We start from the raw sequence: 25805 nt of genomic DNA, 5'->3' as shown, positions 1-25805 counted from the left end.
CCGGCGGACCTCCCGCAGGCATGCCACCGAATCCGCATTACCAGTGGACCTTCCACAGGCATGCCGCTGAATTCGCATTACAAGTGGACCTCCCGCAGGCATGCCGCCAAATCCGCGTTACCAGTGGACCTCCCTCAGATATGCCGCCGAAAGCCGCCTGACTGCCGTGCTTGGGGCGGCAAAATACATAGAACTGTCCCTGCCTGTGCACGGATGCTCCTCAGCGTAGCCACCTCCTCCTGTAGCTCTCCTACCTACCTCCTGAAAAATCCTACAGTAGGCATCTCTCACACTGGATGGTCCCCCCAGCGTTGCTTTCCATGATGGGGTAATGCAGGCCACAGTCTCCGCATATCCACACCAGGACCTGGGTAGGGCATCCATGGTCAGGTTTTCAGTCTGGACACAGGGGCAGGTGGAGGAGTCAGGAGCAGTGTTGGCATTGGTGACACAGTCTTTCCAAACCATGCTGCTTTTAGTCTTTCTTACTCCTACAAACTCCCTCTCAAACTCCCCTGTTTGCTGCCCCCTGTTCACTATATACACAACTTCATATTCTTATTTCATCCCCAGTTGTTTTCTGCAATCTAGTGTTAGCCAAGTATTATCAGAAAAGAGTCTCATATCATCAGCATCCAATGGCCAGAGCCCATGAGACTGTTTGATATTTATCCACTGCTGTAAAGTCTGTTATTGTATCTAATGCCACAAGTAAGCCATAATTATTTGAGCTGGAAAGACTGGCCAGCAGCTTCCTTTGAAACAATCACCATTCCCTTCCCCAAGCAAGATTGCAGCTGGGTGACATTTTGTATTTCCACTGTGATGACTAAGAGCCAAATCCTCTAACCTTTATTATTGCAAGCAGCCCTTACTCATGTAGGTAATCATGTAGACTTCAGAGAGACTACTCTTGTGAGTAAGTAAGGGTCAGAGCCTAAATGTGGAGTTATTCCTCAACTTCCAGCCTTTACAATGTGTGATTTTTGCCAATTTTTATATAGGTCTGATAATTATGAACTTTTCTGACCATCTTTTTTTTTGTTAAATGTCACAAATGTCCAACTTTTTATATAGCCGGACATCACAAAATAAACTCTGTCTTAAACATTGCACAATCATTTAAGTTGAACTCTCCTAAAAATATGGTAATGCACAAAGAAAAGAAAAAACTAATGAAATCAGGGTTGGCCTTTCAGGATGTACATCCGCCATTTAAAAACAAAAATCTCTTACAACTAGATTATCATTGTTAAAATGAATTGAACAATTCACCCAAGAGACATTCTAATCCGATTTCATATTATGATGACACCAGCTTTTATGTTATCCTGTTAGACACTCACTGCAAATAGGGGTGGATTTTGCTCTGATTTTAAAATCCTTGTTTAATGAAAATGCTTGGTGCAGGTGTCCTGTAAATTGGTAATGTTTATCATGGGTGGTAACAAGAAGTGCAATTCATTTTGGAATATTAATATATTTGAACTCTCTTTGTCACATTAAAAATCACCAGAAAAAGGCAATTTACTGTAAGTTTAATGTTGACCTTTTACTCTTCTTGATATTATTTATCTGGACCGACCTCTTAGCAGTCTTAGAACTCTAGAGCTAAATCCTACTGCCTTTATCTAGGCTAGGGGTCGGCAACCTTTCAGAAGTGGTGTGCCAAGTCTTCATTTATTCACTGTAATTTAAGGTTTCGCGTGCCAATAATACATTTTAACATTTTTAGAAGGTTTCTTTCTATAAGTCTATAATATATAACTAAACTATTGTTGTATATAAAGCAAATAAGGTTTTAAAAATGTTTAAGAAGCTTTATTTAAAATTAAATTAAAATGTAGAGCCCCCCGGACCCAGGGTCAGTTGCCAGGACCCGGGCAGTGTGAGTGCCACTGAAAATCAGCTCATTTGCCACCTTCGGCACGTGTGCCATAGGTTGTCTACCCCTGATCTAGGCAGTAATTGAAGTATTGAAGTAAATGGGAAGTTTGTTGGAGAAAGGACTAGTATTTAGCTCATAATATTTTATTTTTATATATATTTTTCATATTTGATATAATTAGAGCTAATGTTTAATCCATTATAAAAATGACTTCAGCACTTCAATAGCATTCATTGCTAACTTTGATCAATGCCACTCCACTTAGCTTTCACTCTTTCCTTGTCCTCTCTTTGTAAACAATGTTGGGTTTTTGGTTTTACTTTGTTTGTTTGTTTTTGTGACACATAGTTAATTGATATTTAAACTGCAAATATTTTGGAAGTGTTTTTCATGGAAGAAAACAATTCTTACATCATCTTGCCCCTTCCACCTTCAGTCCAATCCTGCTATATGACTGAGTGCTTTTAAACCTGCATTGTTACAAAATCAGTTTTACACATATAATTTACTTGAATATTCAGCAGTTGTAGTGAGACCTTTCTTGGCATATATGATGGTTTGCATGTTGTATCACAATTTTTTAAAAGAAAACCGAGCATTCATTTATTTACATACAATAGAATCAAGAACACCTCTTTCTGCTCATTAATGCTCCTTAAGTGACCAAGAGCTGGAATTTTCATAGATCTCTATTAAATACACTCAGTAGTTCTCCCTTCATATATAAGGTTCCAGCTACATTAGAAAACCACTTTTATCCCTTGTAAGTAAACATGCAGAAAAAAATCCTCATTCTTTCAGATGCAGAAGGAATAAAATCCCATTGACAGTTTAGAATTCTTTCTGATAATTTCAAGTGCATTGCAAACTGCATTGAAAAGCAGAGTTAAGGTCACCTAAGAGCATTTAATTCTGCCCTTGCAGCCCTCCTCTCAGAACAACCAGAGACAATTTTATCCATCCATCACACACTTTCATATGAGTCATACAGGGGTTGCTCAGATTATGACCTTCTTTACAGAAATGCGTAGTCCATGCCGAAAGACATTCTTTAACAATTCCTGATTACACCAATGGAATAGCAGAGAATCTCATTTTCTGCTACGCATTAATATTCCATGTCCCACTACTTGTACAAATGTTAGTTTTGCATCAAAATAATAATAGAAACTTCTTAGGCATGCAACTTATGGGTCTTAGCTAGAAAGAGCAAAGGTTAGAGTGGTGACAAAGTGTTATACCACAGACGTAACTTTTTGATTGGGCATCTGCAGACTGCACAAAGAGAATGTCTTCAGTGTTACAAGTAGGAGGAAAGATGTAAAGATGAGACTATGTGGACGTAGCTAAGAGTATTTGATTGACTCAGGCTGATTTTCCATGGTTTTTCAGTTTTATTTGTTTCTTAAAGCAGGAGCTTAACTTTTTATTTCCATGTTTTTAAGGTTGGTTGGTTTTCAACTGCAGAGTCTTCTTAGGCCATTTTTCAAAAATGGAGGGAGGTATTAATGTGCAGCCTTAAATTGTCTCAGTAAATGTTTTTTCCCCCTCCTGGGAATGTATTAGGATATTTGTAGGTACCTACAGTTCCAATTTTGTCTATGTGGTATAGAAAAAAAGACTACATGTTTTTTGTCTCTCTCTCTTCCTATATCTCCCAGTCTCTTTGCCAATCTCATAGATTGACAATGTGGTTTTACCTGAGGAAGGATGATTCTGTGGTTTAGGCACTGGACTATGATGTCTTCCATAGACTTCTTGTGTGACTTTGGGTCAGTCACTTAATCTCCCTGTGCCTCAGTCCTCCACCTGTAAAATGGGGATAATAGCACTTCCCTACCTCATAAGAGTGTTGTAAGCACATGTTCCTTAATATTTGTGAGGCACATCAAAGAATAAGCCTATTATAATAAACATTCTTTGCTGTAAAACTTCAACTGGAAGAATAATAAACAACATTGCTAAACATCTGTAGAGAAATAAAAGTGTTACATCAAAGTGATATTCCTCATAGGTTTAAAAGCTGAACATGGAACAGATTTCCTCACTTTATTCATTGCAAAAAGTGCTTAAATGTAAGATTCCACACTGATGAATATATTCTGCATCTCACAGTTTGGGTAAGTACCATATAGGACCATAGAAATGACTATATTCCAGCTGCAGCCTGAGGTCCATGTACCAGTGTATCATATCTCCAACTGTAGCCAGTACCAAATGTTTCATGGGAATGTAAAAGTAACCTTGAAATGGACAATTATGGAATAACTTGATGATAGAGAAAGTTCTTTATTAACAACATCACTAATGGTATGTCTACACTGCAATTAGACACCCGCAGCTCACCGGTGCCAGCTGACTCGGGCTCGCAGGGCTTGAGCTAAGGGGCTGTTTAATTGCAGTGTAAATGTTTGGGCTTGGGCTGCAGCCTGACCTCTGGGACACTCCCACCTCACAGAGTCCTAGACCCTAGTGTCCTGCTTGAGCCCAAATGTCTACACCATAATTAAACAGTCCTACAAGCCGAAGCCTGAGTCAGCTTGCAAGGGTCCATTGTGGGTTTTTAATTGCAATATAAGCATACCCTAAGTCAGGGGTCAGCAACCTTTCAAAAGTGGTGTGCCGAATCTTCATTTATTCACTCTAATTTAAGGTTTTGCATGCCAGTAATACATTTTAACGTTTTTAGAAGGTCTCTTTCTATAAGTCTATAATATATAACTAAACTATTGTTGTATGTAAAGTAAATAAGGTTTTAAAAATGTTTAAGAAGCTTCATTTAAAATTAAATTAAAATGCAGAGCCCCCCGGACCGGTGGCCAGGACCCGGGCAGTGTGAGTGCCACTGAAAGTCAGCTCGTGTGCTGCCTTCGGCACGCATGCCATAGGTTGCCTACCTCTGCCCTCAGTGTTTGACTTAAGTAGATACCACTTATCTAGTTCTTCTATTTCTAATGTAACTGTGGATGTTCTCATCAGGTTTATAACTATCTATTAGTTTCTTAATCCAACTAAGATCTGTACACTGAAATTGTACATTATATAAAGAAGTATTTCTCTTTATCAGTTTTAAAATTGTTGGCTTTCAGTTTAATTGAATGCCCTCTTGTTGTTGTACTATAAGAAGCTAAATAGGAGTGCCCAATTTCTCTTCAATGCACCACTCACTATTTTGTACACCTCTATCATGTGCCCTCTTATTTGTCTCCTCTGCAAATTAAATAGTTCCCCTCTATTCAGTCTTTTCCTATGGAAATCTTTAATGCCTCTAATAATTTTGGTAACCCATATCTGGAACCATTCTGTTTCTGTTCTATCCTTTCTGAAATATAGTTATCTATATAGAACTAGATACAGTATTCCCTTTTACATAAGAGATTCTAATATGATCAGTGTTATTTTCTAACCCATTCTTCATACATCTGATCATTTTGTTTGCTTTTTTGACCACGACTATACATCGAGCATATGTTTTCAGGCAGCTGTCTACAAATCTGCAGAAGAGAAGAACAAGGGGGGAATTGATAGCTGCTTTCAACTACCTGAAAGGGGGTTCCAAAGAGGATGGATCTAGACTGTTCTCAGTGGTACCAGATGACAGAACAAGGAGTAATGGTCTCAAGTTGCAGTGGGGGAGCTTTAGGTTGGATATTAGGAAAAACTTTTTCACTAGGAGGGTGGTGAAGCACTGGAATGGGTTACCTAGGGAGGTGGTGGAATCTTCTTCCTTAGAGGTTTTTAAGGTCAGGCTTGATGAAGCCCTGGCTGGGATGATTTAGTTGGCGGTTAGGTCCTGCTTTGATCAAGGGGTTGTACCAGATGACCTCCTGAGGTCCCTTCCAACCCTGATATTCTATGATTCTATGATAAATGACACTCAGGTCTTTTTCCTGAGAAGTTGTAAATATTCTGTAGCAGTTGATATGGTGCTGTAGCTACTCTTAAGAATGCAAGTATAATTATTGCAAAAAAAAATATTCACCACCAGACACCACCTCTGATGGTGTCTGCAATTACAATAAATTTAATATGCTCTGTTTTGGCTAGGATTTATGCCGCCAGCTTTTTCTGTATATATTCATAGCTTATATATTGGATATAGAGAGAAGAGAATAACATCTAAATGCAAGTACTTTGTCCCTCTATATTCTCATTCTTGTTAGAACAAAATGGCTGAAGAGAATTTTCATGAAATTTTCAATTGCCTGCTTTTGGTATCTGACACCATCCTTTGAAAAATGACATGAATGTATAGAAAAGTAGAGCCTCATTATAATACAAATGGAGAGCATCTTTGTATCATAAAATTTTAAGTCTGAAATGCTCAGGCATTTAGGACTTTACATAAATCTGAGTGATGGCAGATATGCTAATGATCATCTGAGCATACGCTGGCTCAGTTTAAATGAATCTACTTGACTTTATTTTCTTTGCAGACCACAGATGACATCCTGGTGGCCTCGGCCGAATGTCCCAGTGATGACGAGGATATTGATCCCTGTGAGCCGAGCTCAGGTGGGTTAGGTTAGTCAACTTCTTTATTCCTTTCTTTTATTTCATATTTGCATGCTGTAGTCACAAAAAGAATCTGAACTGGCAAATCTTTTCTTAAGCAGTGGGTAGAGATTGGATGACGTGCCTTCACTTATATACTTATAATATAGCCAATCCTCTCTGTTGGCAAGGAGACAATTTGCAAAGCTAGCTGATGGGAGCAAGTTGTTGGTACTCCTGAGCTGAACACCCTTACAATGTGGTAAGGATTCAACAGTGCCCTCCAGTGCTCGTGTGTAACTGTGTGAACATATATATATATATAAATATTCACACACGTACATATATATATATATATATATATATATAAAATGGGATTAAATGATATATTCTGTCTCCAAAAGGAAAAACATTTACCACAATTTTGAAAGAAACAAACTCCTCAATAAATTGGTTTTTAAAAGGAATATTATAGCTCATAACCTTAAAAATAATCCAGCTGTCATATTGAAGTAATGTGAACTTTTTCCTTGAATGTGGTGGGTGTGAATTGTTCTTTTATCATCTCTTTTGAATGGATACCTGATTGTTCAGTATTTGTCACAGCTCTTATTATTAACTAGGACTGTGTATTGGTTCCATTTAACTTGTCAGTCATCTTAGATGACTTGGTAATATCTCAGTACTTGCAGTAACATAGTTTAGTTATCTGAAGTAAAATGGGTAAAATGTTATGTGACGACTGTATGCAGTCTAAGTGTAAACAGAGGAAACTTGAACAATGGCTTGTATATTAAGGTGAATAACAAAAAGGGGCACTTCATCTTTGGTGCATTAAGAGCAACTAGATAGGAAACACAATGATTATTTTTCTTCACCCTAAGAGATTTTTATGTCTGGTCAAAAAAGAGAGGGCAGCTTTGGCCTCAGACATAGATGTGCATTTCCCATTGAAGTCATATAGAGCCACATGCTCTCATTCAAGGTAAGTTTCAGTAAAGGTGAATGAGGTTGTAGCCTGTGCCTGTCCTAGTGATTGTGGTTGTTGTAGTCACCTCCTTCCTGGGTAGTCAGTGGGAAGATGTACCCTATGGAATGACAGACTAGGTCATTAAAGAACTTGTATGTGACAGGTTGGTCTGCTAAGGTTTAAAGAGGGGTAAGACACCCTGGGTCACAGTTCCTGTTCCTTCAAAGGATTCTGCTTTATGTTAAGGAACACCAGTCTATGGCGAGAGAGATGAAATGCCAAGGCTAAAGTACTAGTACTTTCCAAATGACTAATGCATCAGCTTGAAAATTCCTGCTCTTTTCAGAACACCATTTTACTTGCAAAGGTGCTATAAATCATGGGCAGGACACACAGGCACTGAGGCTAGAGTTTCTGTACACTTCAGAGTGAAAATAAATTTCCACGATTTATTCTGGTATTTCCTTCTTATTTTCAAATTCTTGAGGATAGGAACTCTGTCATTTGCCCATCATGGATCAACACTATATAACATTCCTCTCTTTTGTGGCTCTTAGCTCATCCCTGACCAGCTGCTAAATTAGGTCTATGCAATCAGGCAGTGCTGTCCCATTAGCAAATTCAAGCCTGGGTGGCCACTCTACGTCTGTGATCTAGTGTTAAAACACTTGCCTGCCCCCCTTGAAGGAAACAATAGCAGTGAAAATGTATGTACAGTGTCTCAGTCCTACAGCTGAAATTTTACCATCAGTCACTGACAGATCAGACAGAAACGTTTCTGAGGCTATTTTAATCCGGGGGCACAAGGCTGCAGATCTCACAAATCTTACTGGGCCTGGAGCCTTGCATACTCATTTAGCTGGTGCGGGTAGGGGAGGCATGAGTGAAATAAAGCTTTGCGACAAGTTATCATTTCTATCCTAATTATGGCCCAGAAGTGAATACAAATATTGGTGTTTGTACACAGTCTTGCTGATAGCTTTATGTCCATCAGCTTTTCTATTTCTTCTGATCAATCATCATCAAACAATGCTATTAATTTTCTGTTTGTTTAAGAACAGTTTCACTTTTTCATTTGTTGCATTCTCAATTGCGAGTGCTTTAAAAATATTTCTGGATTAGTGCAATGCTAGAAATCATGTTCTCCAAAATGCCCATTATCTTGACTGTTTTATGCATGATAGATAATATTATCCACATCCATACATGAGTTCCCCTCCATACTCTGCAATTCCTCAAAGAGTTGCCCATCTTCCTCTCTCCATTCAGCTGTTGGCCTGGTCCTGTCCCCTTTTAGGGCAGCATGGGCCAAAGGAGTTTCTGTAGGCCTAAGCAGCAGTAACTCCCCAGCACAGCTCCCTTTCAGGCAGATTGTAATGGCCTTACCTACCCTGAATAGCACCTTATTCTATGAGCCTCACTGATTTCAATGAGACTACTATCTGTGGAACAGAGTACTATTCAGTGTGAATAGGAGTCTTGCAGTCTGGCCCCCAGTGTAGACTGCCTAGGACTTGTGGGAGGGAAATGCAGTGCTTTTATGATCTTATCATGAGTCTTGTGATATTTGGTGATTGTCTTAAAGCCCCAGTGGCTGGGGAAACAAAAGGAGATTGCATGAGATTTCATTTAATCAAAAAGTGTTCTGCCCTTGAAAAGCTTGAAAACAGTAGCAAGTGCAGCCTAAAGGCTCAGAAACCAGAAGGCAAAGAAAAGAACTCCCATATTACTATTATTACTAGAAAATTTCTGATTTTTAAGTCAATCTCATGATTTGGGAGAGGGCTGATTCTTGATTTTTGAAAGCTTGGGGTTGGCAATATTTTTAAATGGGTTCCTCCTGCCCTCTGGAGCTGGCATGGTTGAGGTCTCTCCCCTCAAATGACTGTAGATACTGGGGTTGCTTCACAGAGAGGTTCATTGCTGCTCTGCTCATCTTTTCTAGTATCTGCTTTTGTGAAGCGGAGGGTGTGTGTTTCAGGATAATATGTTCTTATCTCCTGGCATCATTTTCAGACGCTTGTGGGCTGAGATCCCATTAAATTTCTTCTCTGGCTCTCTGACATCCATTCAGCCAGGGAAGGACCCACATTAGCGTAACGGAGAGAGGGGAGACAATGTGGCATAATTGGAACTCCCAAGAGGACATGGAGCTTGCACATCAGGGATGCTGTGACAATGGACAGGGACCACACTCAGCTGAAGTGTACTGATCGAGCCATATGAGGATGTTTACATAATGTTTGCTCGTAATTTCCCTAGTTTAAGCCAAAGCTCTTAGTTCCACTCATGCACACGTCTTTTTTTAAACGCTCATTGAATAAATGCTGTAACAGCATGGTCTTTCTAGAACTAGGAGAGATCCATCCAAAAAACAACAACAACAACAAAAAACCCTCTTTAATGCTAAGGTCTACAAATTGGATTACAAAATCTTCTATAAATGAAAAGGAAATGGTGACAGCCTGCTCTACATACAGCTGATGGTTATTATAAACATATTGATTGAGTTAAATTATTGATTAACTAGATTTATTTTAAAACTGGGGCTTCATCTCCTGAGAGAAATGTGTTGCAGAGTTCAGGACTGCTAGCTAGCTCTGGTGTATCACCATCAGCTTTCCTTTCTGTGAACCTGTCTTCTAAATAATAAATGTGGGTATGTGACTTGCAACAAATTTCATATGGGATATAAAAATGTAGCACAGATTAGGAGCTGCTAAACTGCAATCCCATAAACATGTCTAGAACACAAAGTCACAAAAATTATAATTGCAGATTTCACTGTGGTGTACAAACTGCTAAATGTGCCATAATTGGATGAAGTCATAACAAATTTATTAGCATGCAAAACTTAGTGAACATATTTTATTTGCATTATGTTTAGCAAGGAAAGGCAACATGTTATGTTTTCTACAATATATTCTCACCCCCTTCCCCTCTGCAATCATTACTTACCCCAAATAATAATAATAATAATAATATCCTCTAAATTTCCCTGGCTGCTTCATCCAATAAATGAAGTAATAAAGCATAAAACACTTCATAATTTTGTTTTGTATGCAAGTTGTGAAAAATTTTGTTTCCTAGAAACCAGTCCAAAAAAGAAGGCCCAGAATAGTCTGCTAATTCCACCTGATGAGCTGTGAAGTGATGGCTAGCAAATCTCCACTTTGCACATTAAAGGCTTTGTTCTACCTTCTCCCAGGCCCTGTGCAGACCACAGCTTTCTATAGAGTTTCAATTAGGAATAGCGCCACACAGCTCATTTGATCCAATTATAATGGGCTGGAATTTAGTGTGCAGCTACTGAAGCTTTTACACACACAAAAAAATGTAAAGAGGTGAATATGTGTCCAAAATGGGTCAAATAAAAGCAAAGCCACTTTAGCTATTCGAGGTATTGGATCAGATGAGCAGAGTTAAAAATATTGGGCTCAATTCTAAATTAGGCCCATTGATATGTGTCACTGGGTGTCTTGGAAAAAAGAGTGTCAGCTGGTGCAAGTGTGTGGACATGCTGTAACAATTTTTAAGCTACCTGCAGATAACAATGCTTATATTAGAATTGATCCTCAACACTTCAAAGCCTCATCACAAATGGGATTGGTAAAGGTGTCACTTGGCTGTTTTAACGACTGCAACCAGAATATACAGGAGTGGGAGCATTGGCGGGGTCATATTTCCAAGTGAAAACTTCTTTGTATTAGAATTATAGAATCATAGAAGATTAGGGTTGGAAGAGACCTCAGGAGGTCATCTAGTCCAACCCCCTGCTCAAAGCAGGCCCAACCCTAACTAAATCATCCCAGCCAGGGCTTTTTCAAGCCAGGCTTTAAAAACTTCTAAAGATGGAGATTCCACCACCTCCCTAGGGAACCCATTCCAGTGCTTCACCACCCTCCTAGTGAAATAGTTTTTCCTAATATCCAACCTAGACCTCCCCCACTGCAACTTTAGACCATTGCGCCTTGTTCTGTCTTCTGCCACCTCTGAGAACAGTCTAGCTCAGGGGTCGGCAACCTTTGGCACGTGGCCCATCAGGCTAATCCACTGGCGGGCTGCGAAACATTTTATTTACATTGTCCGTCCACAGGCATGGCCCCCCACAGCTCCTAGTGGCCACGGTTCACCATTCCTGGCCAATGGGAGCTGTGGGAAGCCATCATCAGCTAGTTTTTAGGGCCCCTTTTCAACACTGATTCCTTGTTCAGACAGAGGAATAGGATTAGTGATTTACATGTTATCATGTGAGGATCCAACATGTGGAGAGAGACACTAGGGACTCAATCCTGCAAGGTGCTGAGCACTCTGGCCCCAATCTAGCAAATTACATAAGTGTGTGCTTACTTTCATACATCTTGGCTGGAGTGTTCAGAACCTTGCAGGAAGTAGACCCAGTAGTGAAGGATATGGAGGCAGTGGATTGTCAAACATCAAAAGTGGAAGCACTACTATTAACAGCTGGTCTACCAGCTTATTTCAGTGTATCCAGGTAGTTCTCATGGTAATGTCTTTGTCTTGGAGGCAGAATAGTGTGTGTGGTATGCAGTGCACATTCGTTACTTCCTACCTGCCTACATTTCCCCTGCAGGTCAGTTAAATAGCATAAGAGATGGATTAAAAACCATAACCCCAATCTGAATACCAACAAATTTTGAGTTGTGGATCCAGTTCCAGACTTCACTTGATCCCTCTTTCTCTAATAAACAGAACCTAAATCCTGACTCTGAACAGCCTGAGTTCATCTCTAAACATGTTTTGTTTTTCATTTCCTATCACTAATTGTTGAGTTGCTGTGCACTAATAAACAGTTAGTAAGACATGATGATGTGATTGACATAATCACTAATTAGGGGTAGTTTAAGATGTGAGGAGGATATTGGTGCAAATCTTGTAAAAATCTGCTGTCATTATTGGAGTATTTATGTACAGTTACCAAAAAAAAAAGGGGGGGGGGAATCCATATCCCTATGCCTGGCATCCCCACTCAAGTACATCATCCAAAAGCCAAAGAGGTGCATTCATATATTGAGGGAAAGTCATCCATTTTGCTACACAGAAGAAATGAAGTCCGAGAAAAGAAGCAATGCACATTTCCGTGAAAAGAAGAAAGCAGAATCCTAAAAACAAGACACAGTTCAGTCTGAGCCTGATTTTAAAACTCCCTAAAGTTAAAATCCTAGCTAGTCATTTTTCAGAGTGTTACATATTTTGGGTCAAATTCTGCTCACTCCAGTTTAAGTAACACCGGGTTTGAGTGAGATCAGAATCAGGCTCACTGCAGGGAAATTATGACTCATGATCTTTATGGCTCAAGACATTTAAGAGCATTCATGCTCCAATCAAATTATATTGCATTTTTTGTGGGTTGCCAATATTTTAAAAAAAAGATCACTAAGTTACTATTGAACCAAGCTTATTAAATGTGTTCACTGTAATAAGCACACATGCATACGCACCTGTAGCACAGCCTGAGTATTTTGCTTTGCGTGGGCAGCTCCACTGGGGCAGGAGGCGAGGGAGGATTGGGGTTGGTATTCACCTCACCTACATGGGACTCCAGCAAATGGGACACACACATACACCAAAAAGATGGTCCCTGTCCAGAAGTGTTTACAACCCAAGTAATTTATACCATTTCCCATAAATTCTCTGCAAATTAGACAAAAGCTTTATTCTGTCTTTATGGTAGTTTGTACAAATCAGCCATATTATAAACAGTGAATCAGCACAAATGGACACATTAGACAATGCTGCTGAAGGAGTTAATTCTTGCCCTACCAAGAAAGAAGGCTATATTTCTTCTTTAAAACCATGGAAAATAACATACTTCTGTGACTCAGGTGTGAGGGAATTCAAAGTCAGAGCTGTTATAGATTGTGCTGTTATCTAGGATATCTTGATTGGAATATGGATAGAGCCCTTAATTCAGATAAAGGACCAAATCATGCTTCCCACTCTATAGCCCCGTTCCTGGAAATCACATAAGCAGCTGAAATCATGTGTTTAAGTCCCATTGACTTACTTCAATGGAACTTAATTATGTTCTTTAGTGCTTTCCTGAATCAGGGCTCATGAGATAAAAGGTCCTACACATAGCAAATGAATATGATTCCTCATGTTCTTTAGGAGCAGGAGTGATTTTAGAAGCCCTCACCTTGCCTGCATAATATGAAACCAACTCCATGGGAGTTAGATGAGGTAGGCACTAACTGTGTTAGAGTCTGGGAGCATATTCCAGCCTTGAGGATGTGGTAGGGCTGTCATTCTGTAACCAGCAGGGAGGAGGGTTTCTGCCCCCAGTCCTGTTACTTGGGCAATGTACTGGGAAGAAGATTTGGCTCAAAATCCATTAAGGGGTTGATATGTAATACCCATTTTCTGGAAGATGTATCGTTTCTATGCTTCCTCTAGGAAACATCACCCCTTTCTCAGAAAACACTGACATCAGCCCATAGGCAGCTGCTCTGCCGTCCTCCTCATCCTAACAGTTGTTGAGGGGGTGGGGATTTTAAATAAAAAGAATTAAAATTCATACATTTGAAACAGAAAAAGAAAAAGGAAAGAACAAGAGGAAGGAGATGCTACAGAAAGACATCCAGAATTCTTTACTAATATTACCCTTAAAATGTAGAGAAACAACAATAAAACAAAAAGGCAGAGAGCAACTTAATTCATTTAAAGTATATGAGGCAGAGAGCTTTGAGCCATAAAGATAGAATTGTTATCTTGAGAGAAAGAGAAACAAGTCTGACGCAAAGCACAGCAATTATTGAGTGAAGCACAGCATCGATCTTAAAGCAAATGCTCACTACCACCTGCCTGTGGATACATGACCATGGTCTCTTAGAGGAAGCAATTTTGCTTTGCATCAGGTAATAAAATGATTTGTATCACAATGTACAGTGCATGTACAACTAAAATATGAGAGTAGGGATTGTGTCATTAAAAACCTTTTGCAATTCTTTATTATTAACCAGTAAATGAATGTACCTGTATCTTCATAGCATTCAGAGTCAGATGCATTCATCATTCATGGAATAGGACAGTAGGAATTACTTGTGTTTACAATCCACGTGTCATCTAGAATTAAAATCTACAGGATTTATTTCTAAGAAAGAGGATAATTGGTACTTATTTTTATTTAATTTCATTTCTGCCTTATCTGGATGTGTTTTGCTAACATATTTTAGATATATAGCATTGGACAGGCTTTGAAGTGCTTCATAGTTGGTTAATTATGTAGAATCCATCTCTCTATCAATCTGTCTTTCTGTTTTTATCTTATTTACCTTTGTTTGTAATAGCACATTTGTGACTGAGTGAGAGGTCTCTATCCAATTAATTTTCCCCATTATTGGGACATGAAAACTTGTCCACTCTCTGGCATCTTTGTTGGCCATCTCAGCAACAGGTCAGTGACCTCCAGTGAAGAATGATCTATACTTTCACTCCTGAAAAAGTAGGGTGATCCTTCCAGGTCAGGAAGGAGGCACATTGGCAGGGGAGCGTAAGGAAGCATGCATTGCCATTGTCCATGCCACTACATGAATCTGCAGATAAACAGAGAAATTCAGTCTTCCAGTACTTTTCATAAATGCTAAATACACTGATATGACTATGAAATGATCTTCTAGGTCTGTAATTATCTCAGATGTTGTGTAAAACTAGAAGTCAGTGTGGGTCAAATCCCTAGTCTTGGCACAGATAAACCTTCCTTTGATTCAGTGAAGTTTTGTCTGATTAAATAAAGGGTGGGGGGGGGAGGGAAAGGAGTTTGCTTAAGTATGGTCTATGAATCTGATCCAATCTCATAACAATCAGTGGAATGGGTCCAATTGACTCCCATGGAAATTAGGTCAGTCTCTGCGTAAGGACTGCAAGATCTGGCCCTTATTAGAAGTCAAACAAAAGCTAGAAATTGTTTCCCTCAAAGTTGAGAAGTGTGAGCAACAAGGGTGATATCGTGGTTGGAGTCTGCTATAGACCACCAGACCAGGAGGATGCGGTGGACGAGGCTTTCTTCTGGCAACTAGCAGAAGTTGCTAGATCGCAGGCGCTGGTTCTCATGGGAGACTTTAATCACCCTGATATCTGCTGGGAGAGGAATACAGCGGTGCACAGACAATCCGGGAAGTTTTTGGAAAGTGTAGGGGACAATTTCCTGGTGCAGGTGCTGGAGGAACCAACTAGGGGCAGAGCTTTTCTTGACCTGCTGCTCACAAACAGGGAAGAATTAGTAGGGAAAGCAAAAGTGGACGGGAACCTGGGAGGCAGTGACCATGAGATGGTCGAGTTCAGGATCCTGACACAAGGAAGAAAGGAGAGCAGCAGAATACGGACCCTGGACTTCAGAAAAGCAGACTTTGACTCCCTCAGGGAACAGATGGGCAGGATCCCCTGGGAGAATAACATGAAGGGCAAAGGGGTCCAGGAGAGCTGGCTGTATTTTAAAGAATCCTTATTGTGGTTGCAGGAACAAACCATCCCGATGTGTAGAAAGAATAGTAAATATGGCAGGCGACCAGCTTGGCTAAACAGTGAAATCCTTTCTGATCTTAAATGCAAAAAAGAAGCTTACAAGAAGTGGAAGATTGGACAAATGACCAGGGAGGAGTATAAAAATATTGCTCAGGCATGCAGGAGTGAAATCAGGAAGGCCAAATCACACTTGGAGTTGCAGCTAGCAAGAGATGTTAAAAGTAACAAGAAGGGTTTTTTCAGGTATGTTAGCAGCAAGAAGAAAGTCAAGGAAAGTGTGGGCCCCTTACTGAATGAGGGAGGCAACCTAGTGACCGAGGATGTGGAAAAAGCTAATGTACTCAATGCTTTTTTTGCCTCTGTCTTCACGAACAAGGTCAGCTCCCAGACTGATGCACTGGGCAGCACAGTATGGGGAGAAGGTGACCAGCCGTCTGTGGAGAAAGAAGTGGTTCGGGACTATTTAGAAAAACTGGACGTGCACAAGTCCATGGGGCCGGATGCACTGCATCTGAGGGTGCTAAAGGAGTTGGCGGATGAGATTGCAGAGCCATTGGCCATTATTTTTGAAAACTCATGGCGATCGGGGGAGGTCCCGGATGACTGGAAAAAAGCTAATGTAGTGCTCATCTTTAAAAAAGGGAAGAAGGAGGATCTGGGGAACTACAGGCCAGTCAGCCTCACCTCAGTCCCTGGAAAAATCATGGAGCAGGTCCTCAGGGAATCAATTATGAAACACTTAGAGGAGAGGAAAGTGATCAGGAACAGTCAGCATGGATTCACCAAGGGGAAGTCGTGCGTGACTAACCTAATTGCCTTCTATGATGAGATAACTGGGTCTGTGGATGAGGGGAAAGCACTGGATGTGTTATTCCTTGACTTTAGCAAAGCTTTTGATACGGTCTCCCACAGTATTCTTGCCAGCAAGTTAAAGAAGTATGGGCTGGATGAATGGACTGTAAGGCGGATAGAAAGCTGGCTAGATCGTCGGGCTCAACAGGTAGTGATCAATGGCTCCATATCTAGTTGGCAGCCCTGTTTCAAGTGGAGTGCCTCAAGGTCCTGAGGCCTGGGGCCGGTTTTGTTTAATATCTTTATTAATGATCTGGAGGATGGTGTGGACTGCACTCTCAGCAAGTTTGCATATGACACTAAACTAGGAGGCGTGGTAGATACACTAGAGGGTAGGGATCGGATACAGATGGACCTAGACAAATTAGAGGATTGGGCCAAAAGAAACCTGATGAGGTTCAACAAGGACAAGTGCAGAGTCCTGCACTTAGGATGGAAGAATCCCATGCACAGCTACAGACTAGGGACCGAATGGCTAGGTTCTGCAGAAAAGGACCTAGGGGTCACAGTGGACGAGAAGCTGGATATGAGTCAACAGTGTGCTCTTGTTGCGAAGAAGGCTAATGGCATTTTGGGCTGTATAAGTAGGGGCACTGCCAGTAGATCGAGGAACGTGATCGTTCCCCTTTATTCAACCTTGGTGAGGCCTCATCTGGAATACTGTGTCCAGTTTTGGGCCCCACACCACAAGAAGGATGTGGAAAAATTGGAAAGAGTCCAGCGGAGGGCAACAAAAATGATTAGGGGTCTGGAGCACATGACTTATGAGGAGAGGCTGAGGGAACTGGGATTGTTTAGTCTGCAGAAGAGAAGAATGAGGGGGGATTTGATAGCAGCCTTCAACTACCTGAAGGGGGGTTCTAAAGATGATGGAGCTCGGCTGTTCTCAGTGGTGGCAGATGACAGAACAAGGAGCAATGGTTTCAAGTTGCAGTGGGGGAGGTCTAAGTTGGATATTAGGAAACACTATTTCACTAGGAGGGTGGTGAAACACTGGAATGCATTACCTAGGGAGGTGGTGGAGTCTCCTTCCTTGGAGGTTTTTAAGACCCGGCTTGACAAAGCCCTGGCTGGGATGATTTAGTTGGGAATTGGTCCTGCTTCGAGCAGGGGGTTGGACTAGATGACCTCCTGAGGTGCCTTCCAACCCTGATATTCTATGATTCTATGATTCTATGAAATTATGTTTTCTATTTGTAGGACTGGTCTTTTAAAATAATTGTAAGATTCTGTTCCCTTGAATCAAACTATAGAGTGTTTAGTTTGTTAGGTCTAAATTACTGAGTTGCTGCAGCTTCTTTGAAATTAAATGATGCATTACTAGAGGCTTAAGCACATAGAAAATTAATGCAGATATATTGTTTCCCTCAAGCAACACTTTGATATTACTCCTAAAGCTGATTGGCTATGTCTAATGCATATATTTTCTTATGCACTGGATTGTTTGGCCCAAACAATCTCCTAGCAGCAGTGAAACAATGTTACCATTACCATGTAATGTGTATATGTATGTGTTTGTGAAATGAAACCTTTCCCCATTCCCATTTGTTATTACCTTCGCTTTGACTGATGTGTTAATACAAGAATTAGAATGCTTTGTCAATTAGTATTGTAAAGTTTATAGCTGAGGTACTGGGCCTGAATTGTTACTACTTTGCACAATTTCCATGCCAAGGTATCTCCACTGGCACAAAGTTGGAGTAATGCAGTGGTGAATCAGAGCATTAAGCATTCATAATAAATTTACTTTGTTTCAGACACTGTTTGGAAGAAGGAAGGGTTAGAACAGTGAGAGTTTGGGGAAACTATCCAGAAAGTCGCCAAAATAAAATCTTGCCAAGTGAACAAAGATATTAGTAATAACAGACAAGGGAGAAATTAGAGGTGAGAATGGAGGCAGTGAGAGTAGACTTCCTGCTGGTATTTAACATCAGAAACACTAACATTTTTTAGAATAGACGGAAAGCAGCAAAAGTAAGGCAGATGCTAGAGAGAGAGAAAACCAAATGAAAATAATGAGAAGAAACACCAGATCTAATTCTCATTTGTACCACTTTAAGGCCTCTTTACACTCTCAGAGCAGTGTAAAAAAGCCTTAAAGAATCAGGCCAATGGATGCCAACATCTACTAGGGACAGGAAGACTTCAGGGCACTCGCTCACAGTTGCCGAGAAGGATATTGCTCTCTGCTCCAGCACATCGAGCTCAGCACATGAACCAGAATCATTACTTTCTCTGCATCCCAAGTTTTCCTTACTAAATTACACCCACAAATTGTACATGAGCATATGCAGAACCCATATTTACAACTATAGCTACCTGTTTTATGGTTGTGTGATAGGGTGTACTTTTCCGGCACTGGACAAGCAGAGGTTAACCCTGTACTTTGAACAGAGGAAGCCACGCCACCTCACCCATGCTGGGCACGCTCCAACTGGAGTGTCAGTATAAAAGGGAGTAGCCCAGCTCAGTCAGGGCTGACCGCTGAAGAGAGAGGACACATGCTGCAGGCTCCCGCCAAGGTCCAGAAAGACACTCAGCTACCTGCAGACGCCCAGGGGACATTGGAACCATCGGGAGCTTCACAGGCCACAGACCCTGGAGACCCAGGAGACCTACAGACCATGCCACTGGAAGACACAGTAGGAAGTAGCTCAGGGGAACTAGACATTGATCTGGTTGTAAGACCAGGAACTAAGTCAGCGTTTTTTTGGTTAGATCCCTGCGAATACACTTGCCACTGTCGGGGCCCTGGGCTGGGACCCGGTGGAGTAGGGAGGGCCTGGGTCCCCCTACCCTGGCCAACAGCCATCCCCCAGTAGCCATCAAACTGTGCAGCCCTGCGAGGAAGTGCAGCCATATTGACTCAAGCCACTAGGCCACACCACCCTGTGGGGAAGGACAGCCATATTGGCTCTAGCCCCTAGACCATACTATCCTGAGGCTAAGGATGGTCTGATGGACTCAGCCGTGGGGCTATAACACCTCTTTCCCCGCTCCACAGGGCGACAGGGTATACTTGCCTCAGGACAGGGTGCAAATATAAGGTGCTTGCAAATTGTGTATGAGAGCCCTTTTCTTCCTGTCTGTACTGTATACTTTCTCTGTATTCCAACATTATAATAAAACATCTAGAGTGGGGCGTGCGTACGTGAGTACTAGCACTCAAGCTATATATAATATCTAAGGCACAGATGTTTACCTTTACATGTAATAGCTTCCTAGTGATAGCAAGATTTACAGGGAATCACCCACAGTTGCAAAGAGGAAAGTACTATCTGTTCCAGCATATCAGGCTCAGCTCCTCAGCTAGAATCATTAGTCGCTCTATACCCTACGCTCTAAGTAACCATCAAATTCTCCACCCTTTACAACAACTACAGATCTGTTCTTCCATGCATAACACCTGCTCCAAGGTTGATTAGTTTTTATTCTCTCTGCACCCTGGATGAGGAAAAGAGAAATGGAGAGAAATCCTGGTCTCATTGAAATCAGTAGCAAAACTCTCATTCACTTCCAAAAGGGCTAGGATTTTACCCTGGTCTCTTTTATTATTCAGTAATATAATTTGTGCTCTTTACTTAGATATCAGGCTGGCCATTCTGCAGGAACTGATCTTTTGCTGGAGAGTTCCCCTCTGACATTGAATGCACCCTTAATTGCAGAGTCGTTATTGAGGACTCCATAATATAGACTAGAGCTGGTCAAAAGACCTCGAGGGGGAATCTCAAACTGTTTGAAAATACACTGATGCTTCAGTTTCAAAAATGTCCACTGAGTTTTATTGGAGTTTATTTCATTTTCATTTTTTATCATTTTATAAAATGAGAAATTTTGGAAAATTTAATTTCCAAATTTGAAAATATTTTACTATATAAAAGCCACCATTTGACTTTGCTGATCAATCAAAATTGCCAATGCAACCTCTGCTCCTCCCCCATCAAAAAGTGAAGATTGATCAGAATACTAAAAAGGGAAGATACCAATACAAATGACTGAATGTAGAAAAGAAAGAATGATATGATGACTGATGAGGGAACAAACGCAAAGAAAGAAAGGATTGACAACTGAACACAGGAAAGAAGAGTGATTTCATGACAGAAAATAAAAAAAAATGGAGCAGGAGAGAGAGAGGTTTGGAAAGAGAACAAAAACACAAAGGAAAAAGAGTTATGATGGACCATACAAATAAAAAGAGGGGAATTAGTTTTCAGTGACAGAGAGTGAAGATGAAATGTGAAGACTGCAACATAAAAGATAAAAAAGTAAAAGCAACAGGCTAATTTTCATTCAAAGTTTCCATCAAAAAACAAAATTAAATTACAATTTAAAAAACAGTTTGGTTTTATGGAAAGTTCTAGTTTAAAAAAAGGCTATTTTTGATTAAAAGTATTTCAGTGTGAAATATTTCAGACATCTCTAATATGTATAGTATGCTAAATGTAATGCTAAACACCACATAATCAATATCTTGCACACACTAATCCATCTCCCCCAGACTTATTTTGACATTCAAAGCTGCTTCAAATAGCAGCCATTAAACAATTAGTAAACATTTCTTCCAGAAATGACACTAACCCAAACTCCAGGGTGGGTAGTCAACAAAAATAAGACATAAGCTTCCAAGATTTCTCTTGATCCCTTGTTTGATCCAATATTTTGGAGTCCACTGGTCATAGAAATGAGTGCTTTATTTCCGTGTGTCAAGGCTGGATCCCCACTTTGAACTTTAGGGTACAAATGTAGGGGCCTGCATGAAAACTTCTAAGCTTAACTACCAGCTTAGCTCTGGTTCCGCTGCCACCATTTCAATTTTTCCCTCCCTGGGAAGCCTTGAAAAACCTTCACCAATTCCCTGGTGAATACAGATCCAAACCCCTTGGATTTTAAAACAAGGAGAAATTAACCATTCCCCCTCCTACCTCCCACCAACTCCTGGTGAATACAGTTCCAACCCCCCTGGGATCTACAACAGGGAGAAATTAACCATCCCCCCTCCTTCCTCCCACCAACTCCTGGTGAATCAAGATCCAAACCCCTTGGATCTTAAAACAAGGAAAAATCAATCAGGTTCTAAAAAGAAAGCTTTTAATTAAAGAAAAAGGTAAAAATCATCTCTGTAAAATCAGTATGGAAATTAACCTTACAGGGTAATCAAACTTAAAGAGCTCAGAGGACTCCCCTCTAGTGTCAGGTTCAAAGTACACCAAACAAAGAGAAACACTCTAGTAAAAGGTACATTTACAAGTTGAGAAAACAAAGGAAAACTAACACGCCTTGCCTGGCTATTTACTTACAAGTTTGAAATAGGAGAGACATGTTTAGAAAGATGTGGAGAACCTGGATTGATGTCTGGTCCCTCTCAGTCCCGAGAACGAACACACTCCCAAACAAAGAACACAAACAACAACCTTCCCCCCCCCAAGATTTGAAAGTATCTTGTTCCCTTATTGGTCCTTTAGGTCAGATGCCAGCCAGGTTACCTGAGCTTCTTAACCCTTTACAGGGAAAAGGATTTTGGAGTCTCTGGCCAGGAGGGGTTTTATAGTACTGTACACAGGACAGCTGTTACCCTTCCCTTTATATTTATGACACGCCCCCCAAATCACAGATAGTGTTGGACGTTCGGTTCCACACTGGCTGTGATTTTTTCCTGGAGTTCTAGGAGAAAACAGAGTTAATAAGACACATGTACCTTTAGACCTACTACTGATTATATAAAAACTAACAATATGTTTTATTCCAAGAACAATTGTTAACCAGTTAACTCTGGGAAACTTTCCCGGGAGAGTGCATCAGCCACTTTGTTAGAAGCTCCCGAAATGTGCTGTATTTCAAAATCAAAATCTTGGAGAGCTAAACTCCACCAAAGAAGTTTTTTGTTATTTCCCTTGGCGGTATGAAGCCACTGTAGCGCAGCATGGTCTGTTTGTAGTTGGAAACGCCGTCCCCAAACATATGGGCGTAGCTTTTCCAGCGCGTACACAATGGCATAGCATTCCTTTTCGCTGATTGACCAATGGCTTTCCCTCTCAGACAGTTTCTTACTGAGAAACACGACAGGATGGAATTCTTGATCCGGTCCTTCCTGCATTAAAACTGCTCCCACGCCTTGCTCGGACGCATCTGTGGTTACTAGGAACGATTTGTCGAAGTCTGGGGCCCTTAGCACAGGGTCAGACATGAGTGTTGCCTTAAGCTGATTAAAGGCCTTTTGACACACATCAGTCCACTGAACTGCATTTGGCTGTTTCTTTCTGGTTAGGTCTGTCAGCGGGGCGGCGATTTGGCTGTAGTGGGGTACAAATCGCCTATAATATCCAGCCAAGCCTAAGAAGGATTGGACCTGTTTCTTAGACTTTGGAACCGGCCACTTTTGGATAGCATCCACTTTGGCCTGTAGGGGATTTATAGTTCCTTGACCCACCTGGTGCCCCAGGTAAGTCACTCTGTTTTGGCCTATTTGACACTTTTTAGCCTTAACAGTTAGTCCTGACTGCTGGATGCGCTCGAAAACTTTTTCCAGGTGCTCCAGGTGCTTTGCCCATGAATCAGAAAAAATGGCCACATCATCGAGGTAGGCAACTTCAGATTCTCCCAATCCCGCTAGGAGACCATCTACAAGTCAGGGCTGTATCCCCACTTTGAACTTTAGGGTACAAATGTAGGGGCCTGCATGAAAACTTCTAAGCTTAACTACCAGCTTAGCTCTGGTCCGCTGCCACCATTCCCAATGGATTCCCTCCCTGGGAAGCCTTGAGAAACCTTTCACCAATTCCCTGGTGAATACAGATCCAAACCCCTTGGATCTTAAAACAAGGAGAAATTAACCATTCCCCTCCTTCCTCCCACCAACTCCTGGTGAATACAGTTCCAACCCCCCTGGGATCTACAACAGGGAGAAATTAACCATCCCCCCTCCTTCCTCCCACCAACTCCTGGTGAATCAAGATCCAAACCCCTTGGATCTTAAAACAAGGAAAAATCAATCAGGTTCTAAAAAGAAAGCTTTTAATTAAAGAAAAAGGTAAAAATCATCTCTGTAAAATCAGTATGGAAATTAACCTTACAGGGTAATCAAACTTAAAGAGCTCAGAGGACTCCCCTCTAGTCTCAGGTTCAAAGTACAGCAAACAAAGATAAACACTCTAGTAAAAGGTACATTTACAAGTTGAGAAAACAAAGGACAACTAACACGCCTTGCCTGGCTATTTACTTACAAGTTTGAAATAGGAGAGACTTGTTTAGAAAGATGTGGAGAACCTGGATTGATGTCTGGTCCCTCTCAGTCCCAAGAACGAACACACTCCCAAACAAAGAACACAAACAACAGCCTTCCCCCCCCAAGATTTGAAAGTATCTTGTCCCCTTATTGGTCCTTTAGGTCAGATGCCAGCCAGGTTACCTGAGCTTCTTAACTCTTTACAGGGAAAAGGATTTTGGAGTCTCTGGCCAGGAGGGATTTTATAGTACTGTACACAGGACAGCTGTTACCCTTCCCTTTATAGTTATGACACCGTGCAAAGAGGAAATTTTTAGTTTTCCAGTGAAACACCCAGCACTTGTTCATAGCTCTGGAAAGTGTCCTGATATTTGGCCTTAAAGCTGGGGCATTTTGATATATAGCAAAGATATTTTAGGTCATTTTTAGAGGAGTTCGAAACATGTTAGTTCTCTCCCAGTAAGGAATCTGAGTTTACAGGCTGTTATACAACAAACCCCCCAATAATTTTTTAAAACATTCTGAAATCATTCCCCTTCCATTCCTCCCCACCCCCCCGTGAAATGTGTCATATGCAGAATACATGATGGTATGGTCTAGTATAAAAATGTTTTTGGCATGAGATTGGGATGTCCTATGTATCTCATGAGTGGATCCACCATTAATGACAATAAAACCTTTTTATGTTACTATTGTATCACTTTTTCTCACTCTCTCTCTCTCTCTCACACACACACACAGCTTCCATTCTAATTGAATCATTATGCATAAGTCTCATTTTGGAGATTACTGTATAAATCTGCTATGTAGCTAACTGTGTGCTAGCTCTTGCACATGGACTAGATTGTGTCTTTAGGCACAGTATTGAGCAAAAGGTGGTGCATGCAGAGTACCATCCGGAAAGTAGCCTTGGGAAGCACTGGGACTATGAGATAACTCCTAAAGTTTCTCTTTTGCCTCCCCCTCTCTCCCAAGGTGGGGGTGAGGGGGCAGGAAGAGGGTGTAGTCGAAAGAGGACCTGAGACATAAGCCCTTATTTCAGATGCCTCATATGAGGCCTGAGCTAAAATAATGGTCAAAACTTGCTAATATAAAGCAATTGTGAGCAAGAGGCAGGGCCTGCTCACAGAATATGGCAAGAACAGGGCTGATATTGCAGAAATACACATTCCTAAGTAGTTCTAGGCATAAGAATACATACACAAATACATTCCAGAAAGGTGGTACCAGAACACCTCGATACCAAACACATTCCCCAAAGCTAACAGGAACACACTGACCCAGCCTAAAGATAAGGTCAGTACGACAGCATGATGAATAGAGATGTTTTGCTTGAACCAACATGTATAAGGTAATGGGTGGGACCCAAATATGTCAAAGGGTGGCACCCAAATACGTCAGAGGTGGCATCTCGCTATTTCAGAGGGACAATACATAACTTGTTTGTACTGGGGTATAAAGAGATATCTCTGAGAGGGTGTTGGGGACTGGCTGAGGGGAGAATGGAAAGTCCCGCCATTCACTGAGTCAGTCTATTGTCAGGGGCATACATGCCTTAAATGTATTTGTAGCAAGTATAGGGCATCAATACCGTGCTTTGTTGGCAATAAACCTGGCCAAGTTCCTTCACTGAAAACCAAGTCTGTAGATTTATTGGGCAGTTAAATCAAAGTCTGCTATCTCTGCTATCTGCGTAGAGCTGGGACAGCATGCTGAAAGAACACACACACAGCCCACATCTGACCCCAGGGGGCTGGAGTAGAAATTTGTTATTGGGGTTAAAAAACAACAAATTCTGAAACCTCCCCATTCCAGCTCATCCATTGCTGGATTGAATGCCACTAGGGACCCAGAAACAAAGCTCCATTCCTCCCTTGCGTCCCCAGCCACTGGAT

General features: G+C 41.1%; 1 protein-coding gene across 16 annotated transcripts in view; it reads left to right on the top strand.

Annotated features, from left to right (window-relative positions):
- NRXN1 (neurexin 1) overlaps positions 1–25805 on the top strand; it is a 1243173-nt gene that overhangs the window by 1209389 nt on the left and 7979 nt on the right. For 9 of the 16 annotated variants that reach the window (XM_054022354.1, XM_054022350.1, XM_054022348.1 and 6 more), the window contains one exon: positions 6325–6412. In XM_054022354.1, the coding sequence (XP_053878329.1) occupies positions 6325–6412 (88 nt within the window). The remainder of the gene's footprint in view (positions 1–6324; positions 6413–25805) is intronic. The other 7 variants (XM_054022355.1, XM_054022352.1, XM_054022353.1 and 4 more) reach the window with 1 other exon arrangement.

The sequence above is a fragment of the Malaclemys terrapin genome, chromosome 3 (genome assembly GCF_027887155.1).
Source record: "Malaclemys terrapin pileata isolate rMalTer1 chromosome 3, rMalTer1.hap1, whole genome shotgun sequence".
In the NCBI taxonomy this organism is placed as follows: domain Eukaryota; kingdom Metazoa; phylum Chordata; order Testudines; family Emydidae; genus Malaclemys; species Malaclemys terrapin.
This window is presented reverse-complemented; position numbering and strand designations above follow the sequence as displayed.